The sequence below is a fragment of the Pochonia chlamydosporia genome, chromosome 1 (genome assembly GCF_001653235.2).
Source record: "Pochonia chlamydosporia 170 chromosome 1, whole genome shotgun sequence".
Lineage (NCBI taxonomy): Eukaryota > Fungi > Ascomycota > Sordariomycetes > Hypocreales > Clavicipitaceae > Pochonia > Pochonia chlamydosporia.
This window is the reverse complement of record NC_035790.1, coordinates 7,476,213-7,490,613: the sequence shown is the minus strand read 5'-3', so window position 1 is coordinate 7,490,613 and position 14,401 is coordinate 7,476,213. Positions and strand designations below refer to the sequence as shown.

The following is a 14,401-nucleotide window of genomic DNA, read 5'->3' as shown; positions in this document are numbered from 1 at the left end:
ACCACCCGACAAGTGCCTGCACCGAAGGAACCCTCGATCATGACGGCCATGCGATTAGCCAGTACCACAAAAGTATAAAGTCCTGGGCATTCCCGTCCGTCGACTGACTGTCTAGCACTCCGAGGAGCCAGAGTCCGCAAGCATTAGTTCCAGTACGATCCTAAACATGTCCACCGTCAACATCGTCAGATACTATTTCCACAAGCGAAATGCACCGAAAGATGCAGATAGGATGCGCAAACTTATTGCCTTGGCATACCAGACTGCACGAGACAAGAAACTCTATCCCAAGGCAGTGCTAATCCGGTAAGTAGTCCCTCAGCCTCTTTTTCCCCCATCACTGGCAAAGACAGCGGACTTGCGTTTGATGGATACCTAAGAGCCTGCCAAGACTGACAAAATACCCCCCAAAAGCTCGGAAGTACATCGCACGACAACCATCAACGGCATTCGTCAGGACGATCCGCGAGGCTTACATGTCACTCTCTGCTACAAGGATCAAGATCAGCTCAATCGCGATGTTCATGTAGCGTGTCATGGCTATGTCACTGACGAGGTGAGCCTCGAGTTTACAGAGGCAACTCACGCTGGGGAAAAGCCGGACTCGACGATGAAGAACAAGAAGGGAGCCGTTGTTTGGCCAGGCATGGCAGATCTTTGGGCCGCCCCAGAAATTGGGTATGGCCATCTTCCCGGTGCAGACGGTTAACAGAGACTTCAGATTATGTTGGAAGTGCCTGATGTGGAGCGGTAGTCAATAACCTTAGGAATTCTACTCGAACTAATCTAGAGAGCTCAAGGGCTGGAGTTGTTCAGCGTGCCCACAAGCGATAAATGAACTGTAGCCACTAACCCGTAGGACGATCGTCATGGTGCTGGCAGAGGTTGCTGGCATGGCCCTTGTTGTGGTGTTCAGTTATAGTATTAATATTAACGGTATCAGTACGCAAAAGCACTTACCGCCTCCTCGGATTTGCCAGTTTGCGAAGAATTAGAAAATTGCATTGGACGAGACTGGTTTTAGGCAAATTTAGCTGTTGGAAGGTGCTGTAGTTTGGAGTGGCGAAAATGCAGCTTTTGTCCGTGTTGCGAACCTCCACAAATCGCTGTTTTGCTACTAGCAACCTATTGGATGATACCTACCGGTAGGAGCAGGTAGAGTAGACATTTATACGGGTAGCCGTAGGCGACAGAACAATAAGAAAAAGCCAGAATCGGCGCACATTGCTAAATGCTCTCCACTTGCCGGCGATCATTTGCTCCATTTATCGGCCCGCGTCCCAAATACAGCGGGCCTAGAGGCCGTGGTATAATGAAACGCAGTCATGCAGACGATCCCTTTCTCTTGAATATCTCTGGCTGACACATGGTTGTCTCTCCGCCACCGTCTAGCAAGAGACTGTAAATCGATACCGGATGTTTCGTAGTATTATCCTACCTCGGTATTCCGGAATACAAGAATAAATTGGGGTATGCGCTCATTTTTGGCAAGAAATGGAGGAAAGTGATGCTATAAACTTACTAGGTACTGAGATTTCCTTAGCTGGATCTATTGCATCGATATCGGCGGGGTTACAGACACGGTTCGTTGGCAGCAGGGTACCAGTAGTATTGACCCAGTGCTTGCCAGGCTTTGTTTGTTTAGTCTCTCCTTGAACCCATTTACCGGCCACTACAAAGAAATGACAAGTGACGACCTCATCTATGCTCTGGACGACGGGCCACTCAACAAGTTGTAGGACTGCTAAAACCAAGCAAGACAGACCGCCATGGCCGGAGGTCAAAGAGGTGTCTGCTTGTCAACACTTGAGGCGGAAAGCGTACTCGTTTTTATGTCATCGTTTGGAGTACATATGGCCGTGAACAAACGTGCACTAACATCAACAGGCAAGTGCGGTTGGAACCTCGATTGAGGTAAATCTATTAAGCGGCTGGACATCCCAGTACTCTGGATCAAAATTGTCCTCCAGACTGCTCCAATGCCCACTGCAGTACCATGTAAGGCAACGAAAGAGACAGAAGTAATGAAAACTTCAAAATGAGGTGGTACACTTTCGTAAAAAGCGGACGCAATGACCGTAAAGACTACCAAGCCGATGTGATTAGGCGGAACGGCCGACTGTACCAATGCGGGACGCCGACATCTATGAATCACCGGATACGTACGACATATACCGCTTCTTCCGTACGCGGTCCCAACCAGGTCGAGCCAATAATGCACCCCTTGTCAATACAAGCCCTGAATATTTAGCTTTTGGACATGGCGCTCAAGCATGCCCTGGCCGACTTTTCGCTTCAATCCTTGCCAAAGTCGCGCTTTCTCACCTTTTGCTCAAATATGATTGGGAACTAGCTCCGGACAGCGACATCAAGATTCTAGTAATTGGACTGAAGAAGCGTCTTAATCCAAAACTGAAAATACTATTCAAACGTCGCGGGGAAGAGTTTGAGCTGAATTGATATTCACCTCAGCATATGACCTGGTCTGTATGTACCGCTGTGCATTTATTGACTCCTGCTCGATTTGGACTCGTCGATTGAGGATTGCGTCCTGAGTATTGAAGCCTATCCGACACTTTTCGTATGCGTTTTGCGTCCACTGATACGAGGCTTGCACTATGCCGATGCGTAGTTGCCTGAACGCCTCGATTTGCTAGTTAATGTTGTATTGGCCGCTGCCTCCTTAATTATGCTGCATTTCTCAATTCGCAGTGATATCCAAATTGTGCTGGGTAGTTCAAACCAATTATTTCACATTACTGGCCAACCCTCTAAAAGCTGTTTATTGCGCCTCGTGAAGACCGGCTGGTGTATACGAATGTAAAACTTCTACCCGCGAGTTCCGTTCCATACAAGCAGCCCAGCAGCATATGCGCTTCCGATGCCGCTGAGCACCAAAATTCCGTCGCAAGACATGTTTCACCAAGTTTCACACTGTGCAATGCAGTGAGAGAGTACCAGTACTGTAACTAATCAGTCGTAAAGGTGCCCTTATCGGCTTGTCTTCGTACGTAGTCATTTCATACGCCATTCATTAATGCTCCTGTGAGGCCAGCAAGTCTTACCGGCGAGAAACTCTCCTTAACGGTGACAGGAAAGCAGCTGACTTCAACACACAGGAGACGCAGGAGAGGGGCCACAGCCTAGCTTGAATTGGGACTTAAAGCCGCTGAATGAAATGGGTTGCCATTTCCATAATCGGTGTCGGGTAAGCGCACGACAAATTAGGCTCATGACTAGATGCGCCGTTATGGAACACGTCTGTGGTAACCCCACAATCCGGTGGCATGAGGGGCAATATACCTTACGGGACGGCAAAACAAAATTGCTTGTGACACCTTCGAACTTGCCCAGTGTCGATTAAGGGTGTCTGTCATACAACTCATCTCAGAGCCCTGTCACTATCAATGTCCACAAGCCAGATGATGCATCATCTAGAGGTCCGTTCAATCCCGGTCGAAGAATATGTCCTCTCTGACGTTGCCGCGTACCTGCAAACTGCACGTTTCGACATTGTGAAGGAAGCCGAGGTCTGTACGGACGAGATCCTCGGACTGAAGTGTCTTCACATCACCTCCTCATTAGGCATTCCCCAAGGCAAAGTAGGTTAGCCAGTCATAGTCACGAAGTCATTTGCTGATGTCACGGGCCTCTAGGGCATTGGCGCAACGCGACTGCGTGGATATTCCACATATCGTCTCTCAATTCCTTGTCCTACCGACCTAATACTTGTTCAGACCTGGGGGGATGGAGTTCCGAAAATACGCAGCGAGAAAAACCCAGCGTCTATAGTAGTAGCATTGACAACTGGGACATCCGTCCGAGTTACCGAAAACGTGAGTGTCGTCGCGCCTGTTGATGTTATTATCGATCTTCTTGTTATACCGGGCTTGTAATTGTCAAATATGGATGGCCAGGAAAGGATTTCAGGACTAGACAACCACGGTGTTGATTTTGCATGCCTCAACCATTCTCTAAATGCACCGTCTCATTGTTCGTTGTTGAGTTGTCGATAACTTGCTGTCAAATCGATAGGGTCCACTGTTTGGAATAGCGCAAAATCCGTTACATCCAATATCGGCGAGCCATGAGTGGAACCTGATACTGCGCTGTTATTGATGGCTGTTGCATTGTTCGTAGATTTTGGAAGGAAGTTAGTCCAATAAGGAGTTGGTGGGCCATTTTCGTTCGCCGACTGGCCGGGGTCACCATTTTCGAGAATGTTAAATGATTCGAAAGGACTCGTGCGGTGCAATAATGGATTATTCCTGGCGTCATTTGAGTTCTGAGTTTGTGTCTGAGTGCGTGTGTCGTGTTTATTGACAAAGGAGGAGGAACTTGGGAAGGCTGGCCGTGTCATATCCGCCAGACTTCCCTCTGGCACTTTAGCCGTTTTGCTGCATAACACCTCCTTCAGCATGGAGATTTGACCCTCAATACTTTTTATTATTTCGAGTGCTTGATGCGTCTGGGCTTCCAGAGATCGGTCTTGGAGGAGTTGTGCTTGAAGCATCTGGGCTTGCAGTGCTTGACCGATGATATAGGGATTGACCTCTTCTCGTTGTTAGTCGAGTTGTCTTATGAATTGGAAATCTATGCCAAACCGAGAAGAGATAAAGCAGCGAGAACAGGCTTCTCGCCTCGCCCTTTCTCGTAGAGCTGCACCCAGTAGTCGTCAAAGCCATTGCAGCCACGATCATTAGTATTGATGACCTCAGGGGCTTTTGCAACTTTGGCGAGCCGTTCTTTGGTCAAGCTAGCGAAGAGTTCAACAAATTGTGGAATGGGTAAGTGGTAGAATTGTTGACCCTCATAACGATAGTAGAGGGCATCGCTTGCTGCCAGGACCGCCCTATCACTGCGAGGTTTGTTGAGGTGCCGCAAAGCTACGCGAGCCTCGAATGCTTTTCTGGATTCCTTCATAATTCGGGGGGGCTTGGGGTGTTGGAAAGTTGAAAGGTACATCTCGCGTGTACCGAACTGCGAAATATGTAGTTGTGTACAAGTTCAAAGTACCTCCCCTGCCCTAAGACAACACCAAGAATCGGCCCACCCTCCACATTAGCTCACCTGGGGAAGACGGGGTTGTTTGTTATCTCCATTAGACTGTTCGGGGAAGTGTTCCGCTGGAAGAAAGCGCATCGGTAGCGTCTCTGAGTGATTAATGTATCCGCGCGACATCTGGTTGGGAGCCTCCATAAATTAGGCGACTTCAGCCTGGTTGCCTTCTCTATACTCTCATTAGACGACTATAGACCGCTCTTTGCTTCTCAGCAAAATGGACAGCTATGCATCTCCTCCTTCGGCAGTTGGGGATTCAAATATATCATTTCTGCAAACCTCTGGGCGAACGCAAGCGATAGAGATTTTTGTGGGAAGTTTCCGGAAGCCATTGTTCGAATAAACTACATGGGTTGGGCTGGCTTTCGTGATCTCGGACTTGTGAAACCATGCGCACCAGGCCCGAACTAGAGATGGATTCAAAGGTGCACGCGTGAGTTTATCCGGGAATCTGATAATTATGATTTGGGTCTTTAAATGTGGGATATCGTTGACAAGTTTATTTCACAAGGGGAACTATTACTGGCTGATGGGTGTAAACTTCAACTAAAGGTGATGGATCAAAGGTGAGAATCAAATACCTCAGGTGTAAGAATAGTAGGCTTGGAGAAAAGAAAGCATGAAAATTGTGTTATGTCCTATCCGGTGCTATGTCGTAAGATAACAGAGCAAATACTTGTGATCGTAACCATAGGCCCACACTTCCCCGTGGTTGTCACCTTCTTAGAGCTCTAATAAAAGCAAAATTGGAAACCGGGACGGCTCGGGAAGAAGCAGCTCCACAGTCGGCTCGTAACTCCCCTGCAAAATGTCCCACTGTCAACTCATTGTGGCTGTGGCTGGCGGATTCCACTATCTCTCTTTGGGAAGGTAGGTTACTGAGTAGGGCGGCGACAGAGGCAGGTTAAAAAGGTACATATTCGTAAGTTAACCCCGCAAACCGCAAACCTACCTTCTCGTTCAACTCGTCACTCAACACGTACTCCTAACATGTGCGACATCTCCCAGGCCGTCATCAATGACATTGCTGCGAAACCGTCAAGTCGAGCGGCTTTGATCCTAAAACAACTTGGCGATTACAAACGGGCACCAAGAGGGCTTACACAGTCGTGGCAGAGTACAAACCAGGATCCCTCAGGCAGAATCTTTCTCGCGGAAGGTGGCTTCCCGACTTGGTTTGCATACTCCCTGACTAAAAATGCTGCAGAACACCATAGTCACTTCGCTGGAAAAGCTGAATGTCGCCGTTTGATCTCCCAGCTGGCAAGTGAATCCGAGGATAGTCTGAAACGGCTGGCCAACGAGGTCGCCAGTCATATTCCAGCTTCTACGATAGGGAGGTTGCAGCGTCTGTACGACAAAACAATCAGACCCACGGAAAACAACGACCAGCAACATCCTTCCAATAAAAGACGACGTGAGTATTCCGCCCATGCGTCGTTATGTTTCTAATACAGTCTAGGTACAACAGACGAGGACTCGACAAGCGAAGTGCAACATTCAACCATCACACCTGGTAGCTCAAGGAGCCACTCTCCTGTCGAAGAGGCCTCACTATCCCTCACACAAAAGTTATTTGAGATTCCCGACCGGTTTGCTGAACATAAACAAGTGCTGGTAAATGCGTCACTCACAGCGACCATACGCCTTTTCCCACCATACCTTGCCAGTGCGGTCAAAAGGATCATTAAACCAGGAAGTGAAGATGCACTGGTTGCCGCTATTTCCATGTCATTCCCAAATGCCTCGTTCATGGATAAGTTTTGGTGTCAAATGTCATTGGAAATTATGGACAACAAGATTGAAAGAGTTGCCTGGGAACTATTTGGTGCACACCTAGAAACGACTGCTGGTCTTCGATACGTTTGTCTACCCGGAGGCGCTAAAGTACTTCCCAATCCCCATTTTACGCTGCGGGGCTGTCAACGCGATATTATTTCTTCATTTTTTGGACGTGAGATGTCTCGGGGCATCGAAGAAAGCCCGACGTATCAGGATGAGATCAAGAGAGCCTGTGCTTGTACAGATTGTGTGTCTATGGTTATATCACAGCGTTCTCAAGATGGAGCTATCTTGTTCCTGTCTCTGGGACTGAGAGAGGGAGCTTTGCTGAGTGAAAAATTGTACGACTAAATTTTGCTTCCGTATCTTCAAAAACGATTCCCTGTCCACAATGCCCTTCTGTGTTCAGGCCTTCACCCTCCCACCTTCACCGCCCAAATATATCTCAGTGCCATTGTGAACCGTGCCTTGACCATCGCACGTTGGGTGCTGCTCGGTAGGCTCCGACGTGTTGCCCGTTGCATAAACTCTAATGAAGCAAGAACGCCAGTACACTTTCTGTCCTGTCCCAATAATCCATTTTGGTGACGCCTTTGAATCGTCGAAGTTGAGGTTTTCGTCGAGTTTCTCGATCGTGAACGACTAAAAAGGATGTTAAATACGAAGCAAATGTGGGCTATAGGTTCAATACAAACCATGTAGACCTAAGTCTAACCGCTTTTCGAATTTATAGACTTGAAACTGTCCACCCTGCTAAGGGATGCTTGCGGGGATAGACGGTCTTGATTATGTTTAGCTGGAGGCTGTTTCGTTTGATGTAGGGGCTCCCTTTCTCTGATGCACAGATATTATAATGGAATACAAGGTAGATTGTGACGGGATCTTCTATCGCGACCAAGGTATTATGCGAGGTTTGCGACGTTGGTCAGGCATAAACGGTTTTGGAGTCAACTGTACCCCTCTCGTGTGAGCAAGTGCGGCACAACTTGCTCTGGACATGACGTGTTTGGGTGGAGCTTGACTAAGCAGTGGGAGGTTTGCGGGCGCCGATGGTAGGTTAGGAGACCAGAGTAGGGTTACTGAACCACCAGTGGGGTTTAGGTAGCTTTGTGCAACTCACACTAAGCTCAGAGGGTTTGTGGGTTCGGTTCCAGGGATGGGAGGAGAGATGTCTCAACAGGTGCATGCGTGCCATTCAGTTTGATATTGGAAATGATTTTTGGATTGCATCACTTGGCCAAGCACCTGCATGCTGCGGAATAGAAGGCTAAGCATATTGGTACTTTGACAAAGTAGGTATTCCATTGCAAAGTGTTTTCTCGGTCACTTGCAGATCAGCCCGAGCCGGATATACATATCCCATGCATAAGTTACAGCGCTTCTGTGACGCGGCTTGCAGAATTGTTGGTTGAGTTTTGTTTGAGTATAAGCCCCAGAAACAGGCTGGCTAACATGGGATTTAAGTCAAACCTCGCATACGGTGACCAGGTTGTCTCGAGGGAACAGCTGGACAACTATATAAGGCTAGCTTGTTCCTCCTCAAAGATGCTAGAACTGCAGCATTTCCTGAACGCGCTCAAAAGCACGAGAAAACAGTGCCGCAAATAGTACACTAAAGCTTTTGGATCAAATTTGACCCCCTTTTCATCAAGGATCAAGATGCCTCAATCCAGCTCTAATCAGAAGCCAACCTCTCCCTCTGCCACTCCTATCTCCTCGGATAGGGCTATTACTGAAGGTTTGTGGATGAAAGGGAACATAAAGCTAGATCATAAAGAAAGTCCCTTTGGAGAGTAAGACAACCGTGCCTTCCTTGAACGCCACGCCTCGACATACTGACTAGGGAATAGAAACACTTCAACTTCTTCCCTTGATGGACAAAGTATTCCATCCGCGGAGCAATCGGCTACAGTGGCATGTGATATTGCCGGAAATGATCATGTATCTATAATCCATTGCACTGATTATTTCCCCGATGATCCTGATAAGGCCAGAGAATTTGCAACAAGCACTGGTATTCCTGGAATACAAGTCTATCCTGTGAGCGTTTTCTCACATGCTTCAGACTCGCAAGTAATCAATGCAGTCGATGCATCTCAAAACAGTGACGAGTCCAGGGCCAAAATGGAAACGCAAATTTCTTCCGGAGGTGCAGCAGACGCTGAAATTGAGAGTCAATCTACTGTCAGAACTGGACGCCTGACTGCAGTGTCAGACGCGAATGCCGTTACCGATCAGATGGAGTTCTGGGATACCACCAAGGACAAGCCTGCAAGTTCTGGTTTCTGTAATTGGAAAGAAGGTAACGTACTCGGATCAGCTATCGAGGGCACCAAGTCGCCTTCCAGCGATGGAGTTTCCAGGGCAAAGGCGGAGCAACAAACTGGAGAGCAGAGTAAAATGCGACAGGGTGGTGTTGGTAGTACGAAAGAGTTAGAAAAGGTGCTTACTGGCTCGGTTCCAAAGACTCAGAATCTTGGACCAGGGGATACAAAAACCCATGCCCATTCCGTCAATGCTAGCAACAACCCAGAAGTCCTTGGCCGCGGAGAAATCGCGCAATACTTCAACTCATCCAATTTCCCAGTGGAATGGGGCACTGAGGAAGGTATCGACATCAATTCTCTTCTTGGGGACATCAATGAAGACAAGGTCAACCAGCCAGAAGACGTATTAGACAGGGACCATTTATCCGCGGCAAAAACCGTTCTTCCTTCTCATACTTGGCACGTGGACACAGATTTTCTTTTGGAAGACGGTGTCACCAAAATGAGTGAAGATGATCGGCGCAGACTATACATCCAAGGCAGGAGAGAGGTAAAGTCATCTTCTGCTTATACGAATTTGGCTTCCGTCTCGGGGTCCGATAATAGGAGTCGCTTGCTAGAGACCGAACCGAAAGGCGGCAACGGCGCTCGACAGCAACCCAGGATGGCGGGAAACACTATCACCGTCACAACCTCGATTGAACAGGTTATCACCCCTAATACTGGAGTGGTGGAGAATAGCAAGCTTCAGGCCGAAATCAAAGCGATACCTCCGAGCAACGCTGGCAATACACATACTGTCTCTTGTCTGACTCCCATGTCTACAACCTCGGGTGACAATAGGGCAGCATCAACACAGAGCAAGACTCAAATCGGCGTTGCGCAGCTAAGACCACTTCCTATGAATGCCGACGGTCCCGACAAGATGGAATTACCTGAGCCGTATCCTCTTTTTAATGCTGATCGTGACGACCTGCCACAAGACAACACAAACCCGACAGTCCGCGGATCTGAAGCTTTACCAGGTAGCTGTAATATTGGCCAACTTTCTATCCATGAACTCGATACCTCATTGAGCGATTTGTTTGATCAAACCAAGGACTATGGTGGTACGGACGCAAACGATTGCCTTCCTCCCATAAGCGAATTTGTTTCTGAGCATGGCACAGAAGAGACAATGGCAAAGAACAACACTCAACCCGAAACTGGAAGTTCTAGCTCAGTAACTGTCAAAGATTCCGGCTTCTCAACACCTCCATTGAGTGCTGTTGGTGCACCAGTTCCAAAGATTTGCACTCCTTCCAGTGCTAAGACCGATGTTCAGGTTGAGTTGGCCGTCGAGGATAATGCTGAGAAGTGGGACAGTGACGCCGATTTTTCATTAGATGATGGTACTCGCGAGATAACAAACGAGGACCGCATCACACTGGGCCTTTATGATGGATGGCCTGGCAAACTCAGCGACGTAAATACTGGCCTTCCACCTATTGAGCAAACTGTCAGACTTTTTGCTTCCGACGGCCCGTCTGAAGTCGATACTGGGAGGATGACAGCAGAGCATAACCCTCCAGTGAGCATTGGACCTCTGCGTTCGATTGTCGCCAATGTCTCTAGTCTTAAAGATATGGAACTCGATCAGCCGTGCAAACTCTTTGATCCTCCAGAACCTGAACCAATCCCACAGGAAGAAGCTGCGTCTGATATGATTGATGCCTCTGAACACAGTTCCGCACAGTTGTCTGCAATATCGTTCCATGCAGCAAATTCTGGAAGCGGAACTCATCAAGTTGTTGACTCCGCACACCTGACTGGAGTGTCAGAAATGAATGATATCGCCAGCCCGATGCAGGACACCACCAAAGATATGCCTGCAGGCTTTGGCCTCCGAAAATGGACAGGTGATGATTCTGTTGAGCAAGATATCAAGTACGCCAAGTTGGTTTCCAGCGGCTCTAAACGACCGGAATCTTCATTTGCGTCGCGGGATGTATCAATCATGCCTTGGACTGCCTGCTACACCGACAATGCTGACAAGGCTAGAGAAATTGAAGCAAGTACCGGTTTTCCTGGGATCCGAGTTTATCCTGTGGACGTTTTCTCTCGTACCACTTCAAACCCGCAAGTGTCAAATGAAGTCGATGCCTCTCAGAATAGTGACAATTCCAGGACAGAAATGGAAACGCAAGTTTCTCCTAGACGTCCGTCAAACGAATGACCTGTCTGCGGCGTGAAACCAGTTATTCGACTTATGAGGAACGCTCTCATTCGCCTGGCAACACAAATACAGCAAAATCGCCCGCCGAAAAGACGAACCGCCCTATAAGCCCTTATCGTCATTGATACCGAAGGAGACTTGATAGAGTTGAAGCCCCAAGGGAAGGGATTGCGTATTATCTTATGGCTTTTCGTAGGGATTACAGTTACCTTCTTTGAGACAGTCCGAACAATCTTTAACCATTTATACCCAGTTTAACTTGTAGATGGATCAGGAGTCTCCGTCGTAATGAGGCAATATAGTCTGCGGTTTGTTGGCAGTTAACAGTACAACGATCATGCTTTTGAGGATTCTCAAGCGTCCTTTCATTTAAATAGATAACGATTTGTCACAGTAGTACTACTCCTTGAATGCAGTGGTCCCAAGTGCATGAGTATCTACGCAAGTAAAAGCTCCTTGAGCTGTTGTCAATGGGTTACCATCCCCTAGACTGCATGGCGACATGGGCGGAGGTTCGGAGGTATGACCAGGCTTTGGTAATACACAAGTGATGCCATGCTGAGGTCCAACGGGTATATAAAGAGGTCGCCCCCCATGATGCTGCGTAAAACTTTTTGACCCTGCTTTTATCGTTCCTCACAAATTTGCTACCTTTGCCTTGTAAGCGGACAGCCATACCCTGGATTCTTACAAACTTTTCAGAAGGTAGGTAGAGTCCCTCAGTGTCGTGGTTGCGTTCCGCGGACGGACCGACTAACTTCACCTACTTTCACGTCAATAGCTCAAACCTCATCAGCTTTCTAGGACGCCTTTGTTACAGTACGCCGACATGATGGCACAAACTGCGAGAACCTATTCCTTTCTTGATCGCCCGTGGACTTTAGAGGATGTGATATCAATCCCGTCCGATTCCGATTCTGGCATAGACAGCGACGAGGAAGTAATGGGACACGGTGTTCCGCATGTAAACTTGGTACACGACCAACATCCTGACGACTCGCTTCCTTCTATCTCTGAAATTGTGGCGTCTATGATGAAATCCCGACAATTTCCAACGGAAGACATCGGTGAGAATTTGCAAATCAAGCTTCAAGGTACGACACTGGCTAACACGAGCCCAGAGAGTTCAGCACAGGAGCTTTGTGTTGCAGAGGATCGAGAGGGTTCTGATTCATCAGCCCCAAATTCGCCTAGAGAGGTACTTTTCGCTTCAAGCGTTCTGGAGAGCCCGGGCATTACCACCTGCTCTGATATGTTAGTTTCTCCGGCATCACAACAACACGATCATGCCATGTGCCCTGTGTTGTCCACACCTATACGAGAGCCTTGTGTCGTCTCGGCGGCCTCCCAGTGTGCCTCAGCGCAGCCCGGCACCATCTTGCCTTTAGGTGATGAAGTACTGCACCAGCAGTACGCAGACTCTTCCTGTCAGGCCCGCCTTTCGTCCGCGGCCAACCTCATCCAGCCTTCCCAGCCGCAGAATCGCAGCATCGTGTCGTCAAACCCGTGCGGTCAGATTCATAGCATCAATGATGATCACGGCCATATGGATGGAGTAGTTCCGCAAGGCGACGACGAGTTACATGGGGTAGCTCAACCAGCCTTAACCAAAACACCTGCGTCGGGATGCTGTCCGATGTCTCCAAAAGGAAGTTCCACGGAAGTTGATCGGCAACACCAAGCAGCGGAAGATATTCTGCCGCTGGTTTCTTGCCTCAGCCCGTCGCCGAACAGTTTGCGACGGGGCAAGGAACGCCAGACAAGCACAAACACGCATCATACAATGAGCCAGCTTGATGGACCCTACGAAGAAATGGAAAGGCGCCCATCCAGTCGTCGTGGCTCCAGAAAAGAGTACAATCTTCGTCCTCTTCCGGTCAAAAGGCAATTCATCGGGGAACAAACCCGCGATGAGGGGGAAGATTCGTGTGTGGCACAACACAAACGTCGCAAGGTTGTGTTCCCTCAACCGAAAAAGCGTAGTTCACAGCAAGGCAAGTTGGAGCTACCGCGAAGTCGAAAACCACGCTCATTCAGGAAGAAAACGATGAAAGACAGCGACAACGCGTCTGTTGCAGACACAAATAGACCTGCCCATTCCAGTGTTGCAAGCTATGAGGAATGGTCACTTGCCCATACGGTCCTAAAGTGCAACAGAGAGAATGGAACCGCGATGTTCCAATTACAGTTTACTAGCGATACTCTGTGGAAGGCACTGACTGCCCAGAACGGCCCGGCCCCAAAAGACCATCAACCACCAAACAAGGTCAAGGATAGGAGGCTCAGAACCAGAAAGGGGGCAATTAATCAACGAACGGAAAATGAAGGGGAGCAGTCCATCCAGGCCGCCTACCCAAGTGTCTGTCCCGACATTTACCGAATGGATTGCCTACTTGCTCGGTGGAGGCAACACACTTTCCTGGTGAAATGGTCTGATGCCACCACGACCTGGGAGCCGAGAAAACATATCTTAGACAAGAGAATGCTGGATAGCTTTGAGGCAAGTTGGCAAGGTTTTGACGCGGGCGTGGATGTTCTGGGAGCCCGGTTGAGAGCTGGGAAGCGCCAGCACCTTTTGCATTGGCATGGTCGTCCGTCCAAAGAGGATACATGGGTATATGATGAGGTTCTAAGCCCACAACTCATGGGGAGGATTCAAGCAAATGAGATAAATGGTGCTCATGCTTGAAACCCCAGCTCCGTCGGGCAACCCGAGTAACCTATGCATATTTCCGTCTTATTTAGTCTGTATCTTCATAGAGATATTACCGTTTCGCTTGTATATAGCCCAGAGCGGCTCAATTGACACGATTTAAACGCTCCATTGCCAGTGAGCGTACTACATGTCATGCAGAGCACAGCCTGTAGTCCGGAACATATAAAGATGGTATTATGGGTGGATCACTGAGGATGTTCAAGAAATGGATTGGGGGACAGAACAAGAAAACACCGGGCCAGCAATGGAGGTGATAACTCAATCCATCAACCCCACTAACCCCCTGTCCTTGTGTCAACACCACTGCTGAGTTCTCACTGAGCAAGCCACATTCAATTAGTGACGGGCAATGATGCACCA

General features: G+C 48.5%; 5 protein-coding genes across 5 annotated transcripts; all 5 read left to right on the top strand.

Annotated features, from left to right (window-relative positions):
* Positions 1-166: 166 nt before the first annotated feature.
* VFPPC_01984 (hypothetical protein) lies at positions 167-709 on the top strand (the record flags this gene model as incomplete). The annotated part of the gene is made up of 2 exons (XM_018281716.1): positions 167-306; positions 415-709. The coding sequence occupies 2 exons, from the start codon at positions 167-169 to the stop codon at positions 707-709; spliced, it is 435 nt and encodes a 144-aa protein (XP_018138754.1).
* Positions 710-3,407: 2,698 nt separating this feature from the next.
* Positions 3,408-3,859, top strand: VFPPC_18175 (hypothetical protein; the record flags this gene model as incomplete). The annotated part of the gene is made up of 2 exons (XM_022429828.1): positions 3,408-3,597; positions 3,657-3,859. 2 exons carry the CDS (start codon positions 3,408-3,410, stop codon positions 3,857-3,859), a joined length of 393 nt encoding a protein of 130 aa, XP_022286025.1.
* Positions 3,860-6,051: 2,192 nt separating this feature from the next.
* VFPPC_01981 (hypothetical protein) lies at positions 6,052-7,194 on the top strand (the record flags this gene model as incomplete). The annotated part of the gene is made up of 2 exons (XM_018281713.1): positions 6,052-6,478; positions 6,524-7,194. 2 exons carry the CDS (start codon positions 6,052-6,054, stop codon positions 7,192-7,194), a joined length of 1,098 nt encoding a protein of 365 aa, XP_018138751.1.
* Positions 7,195-8,502: 1,308 nt separating this feature from the next.
* Positions 8,503-11,325, top strand: VFPPC_01980 (hypothetical protein; the record flags this gene model as incomplete). The annotated part of the gene is made up of 2 exons (XM_018281712.1): positions 8,503-8,636; positions 8,694-11,325. The coding sequence occupies 2 exons, from the start codon at positions 8,503-8,505 to the stop codon at positions 11,323-11,325; spliced, it is 2,766 nt and encodes a 921-aa protein (XP_018138750.1).
* An 832-nt stretch (positions 11,326-12,157) lies between these two features.
* Positions 12,158-14,014, top strand: VFPPC_01979 (protein-tyrosine phosphatase; the record flags this gene model as incomplete). The annotated part of the gene is made up of 1 exon (XM_018281711.1): positions 12,158-14,014. The coding sequence occupies one exon, from the start codon at positions 12,158-12,160 to the stop codon at positions 14,012-14,014; it is 1,857 nt and encodes a 618-aa protein (XP_018138749.1).
* Positions 14,015-14,401: the final 387 nt, after the last annotated feature.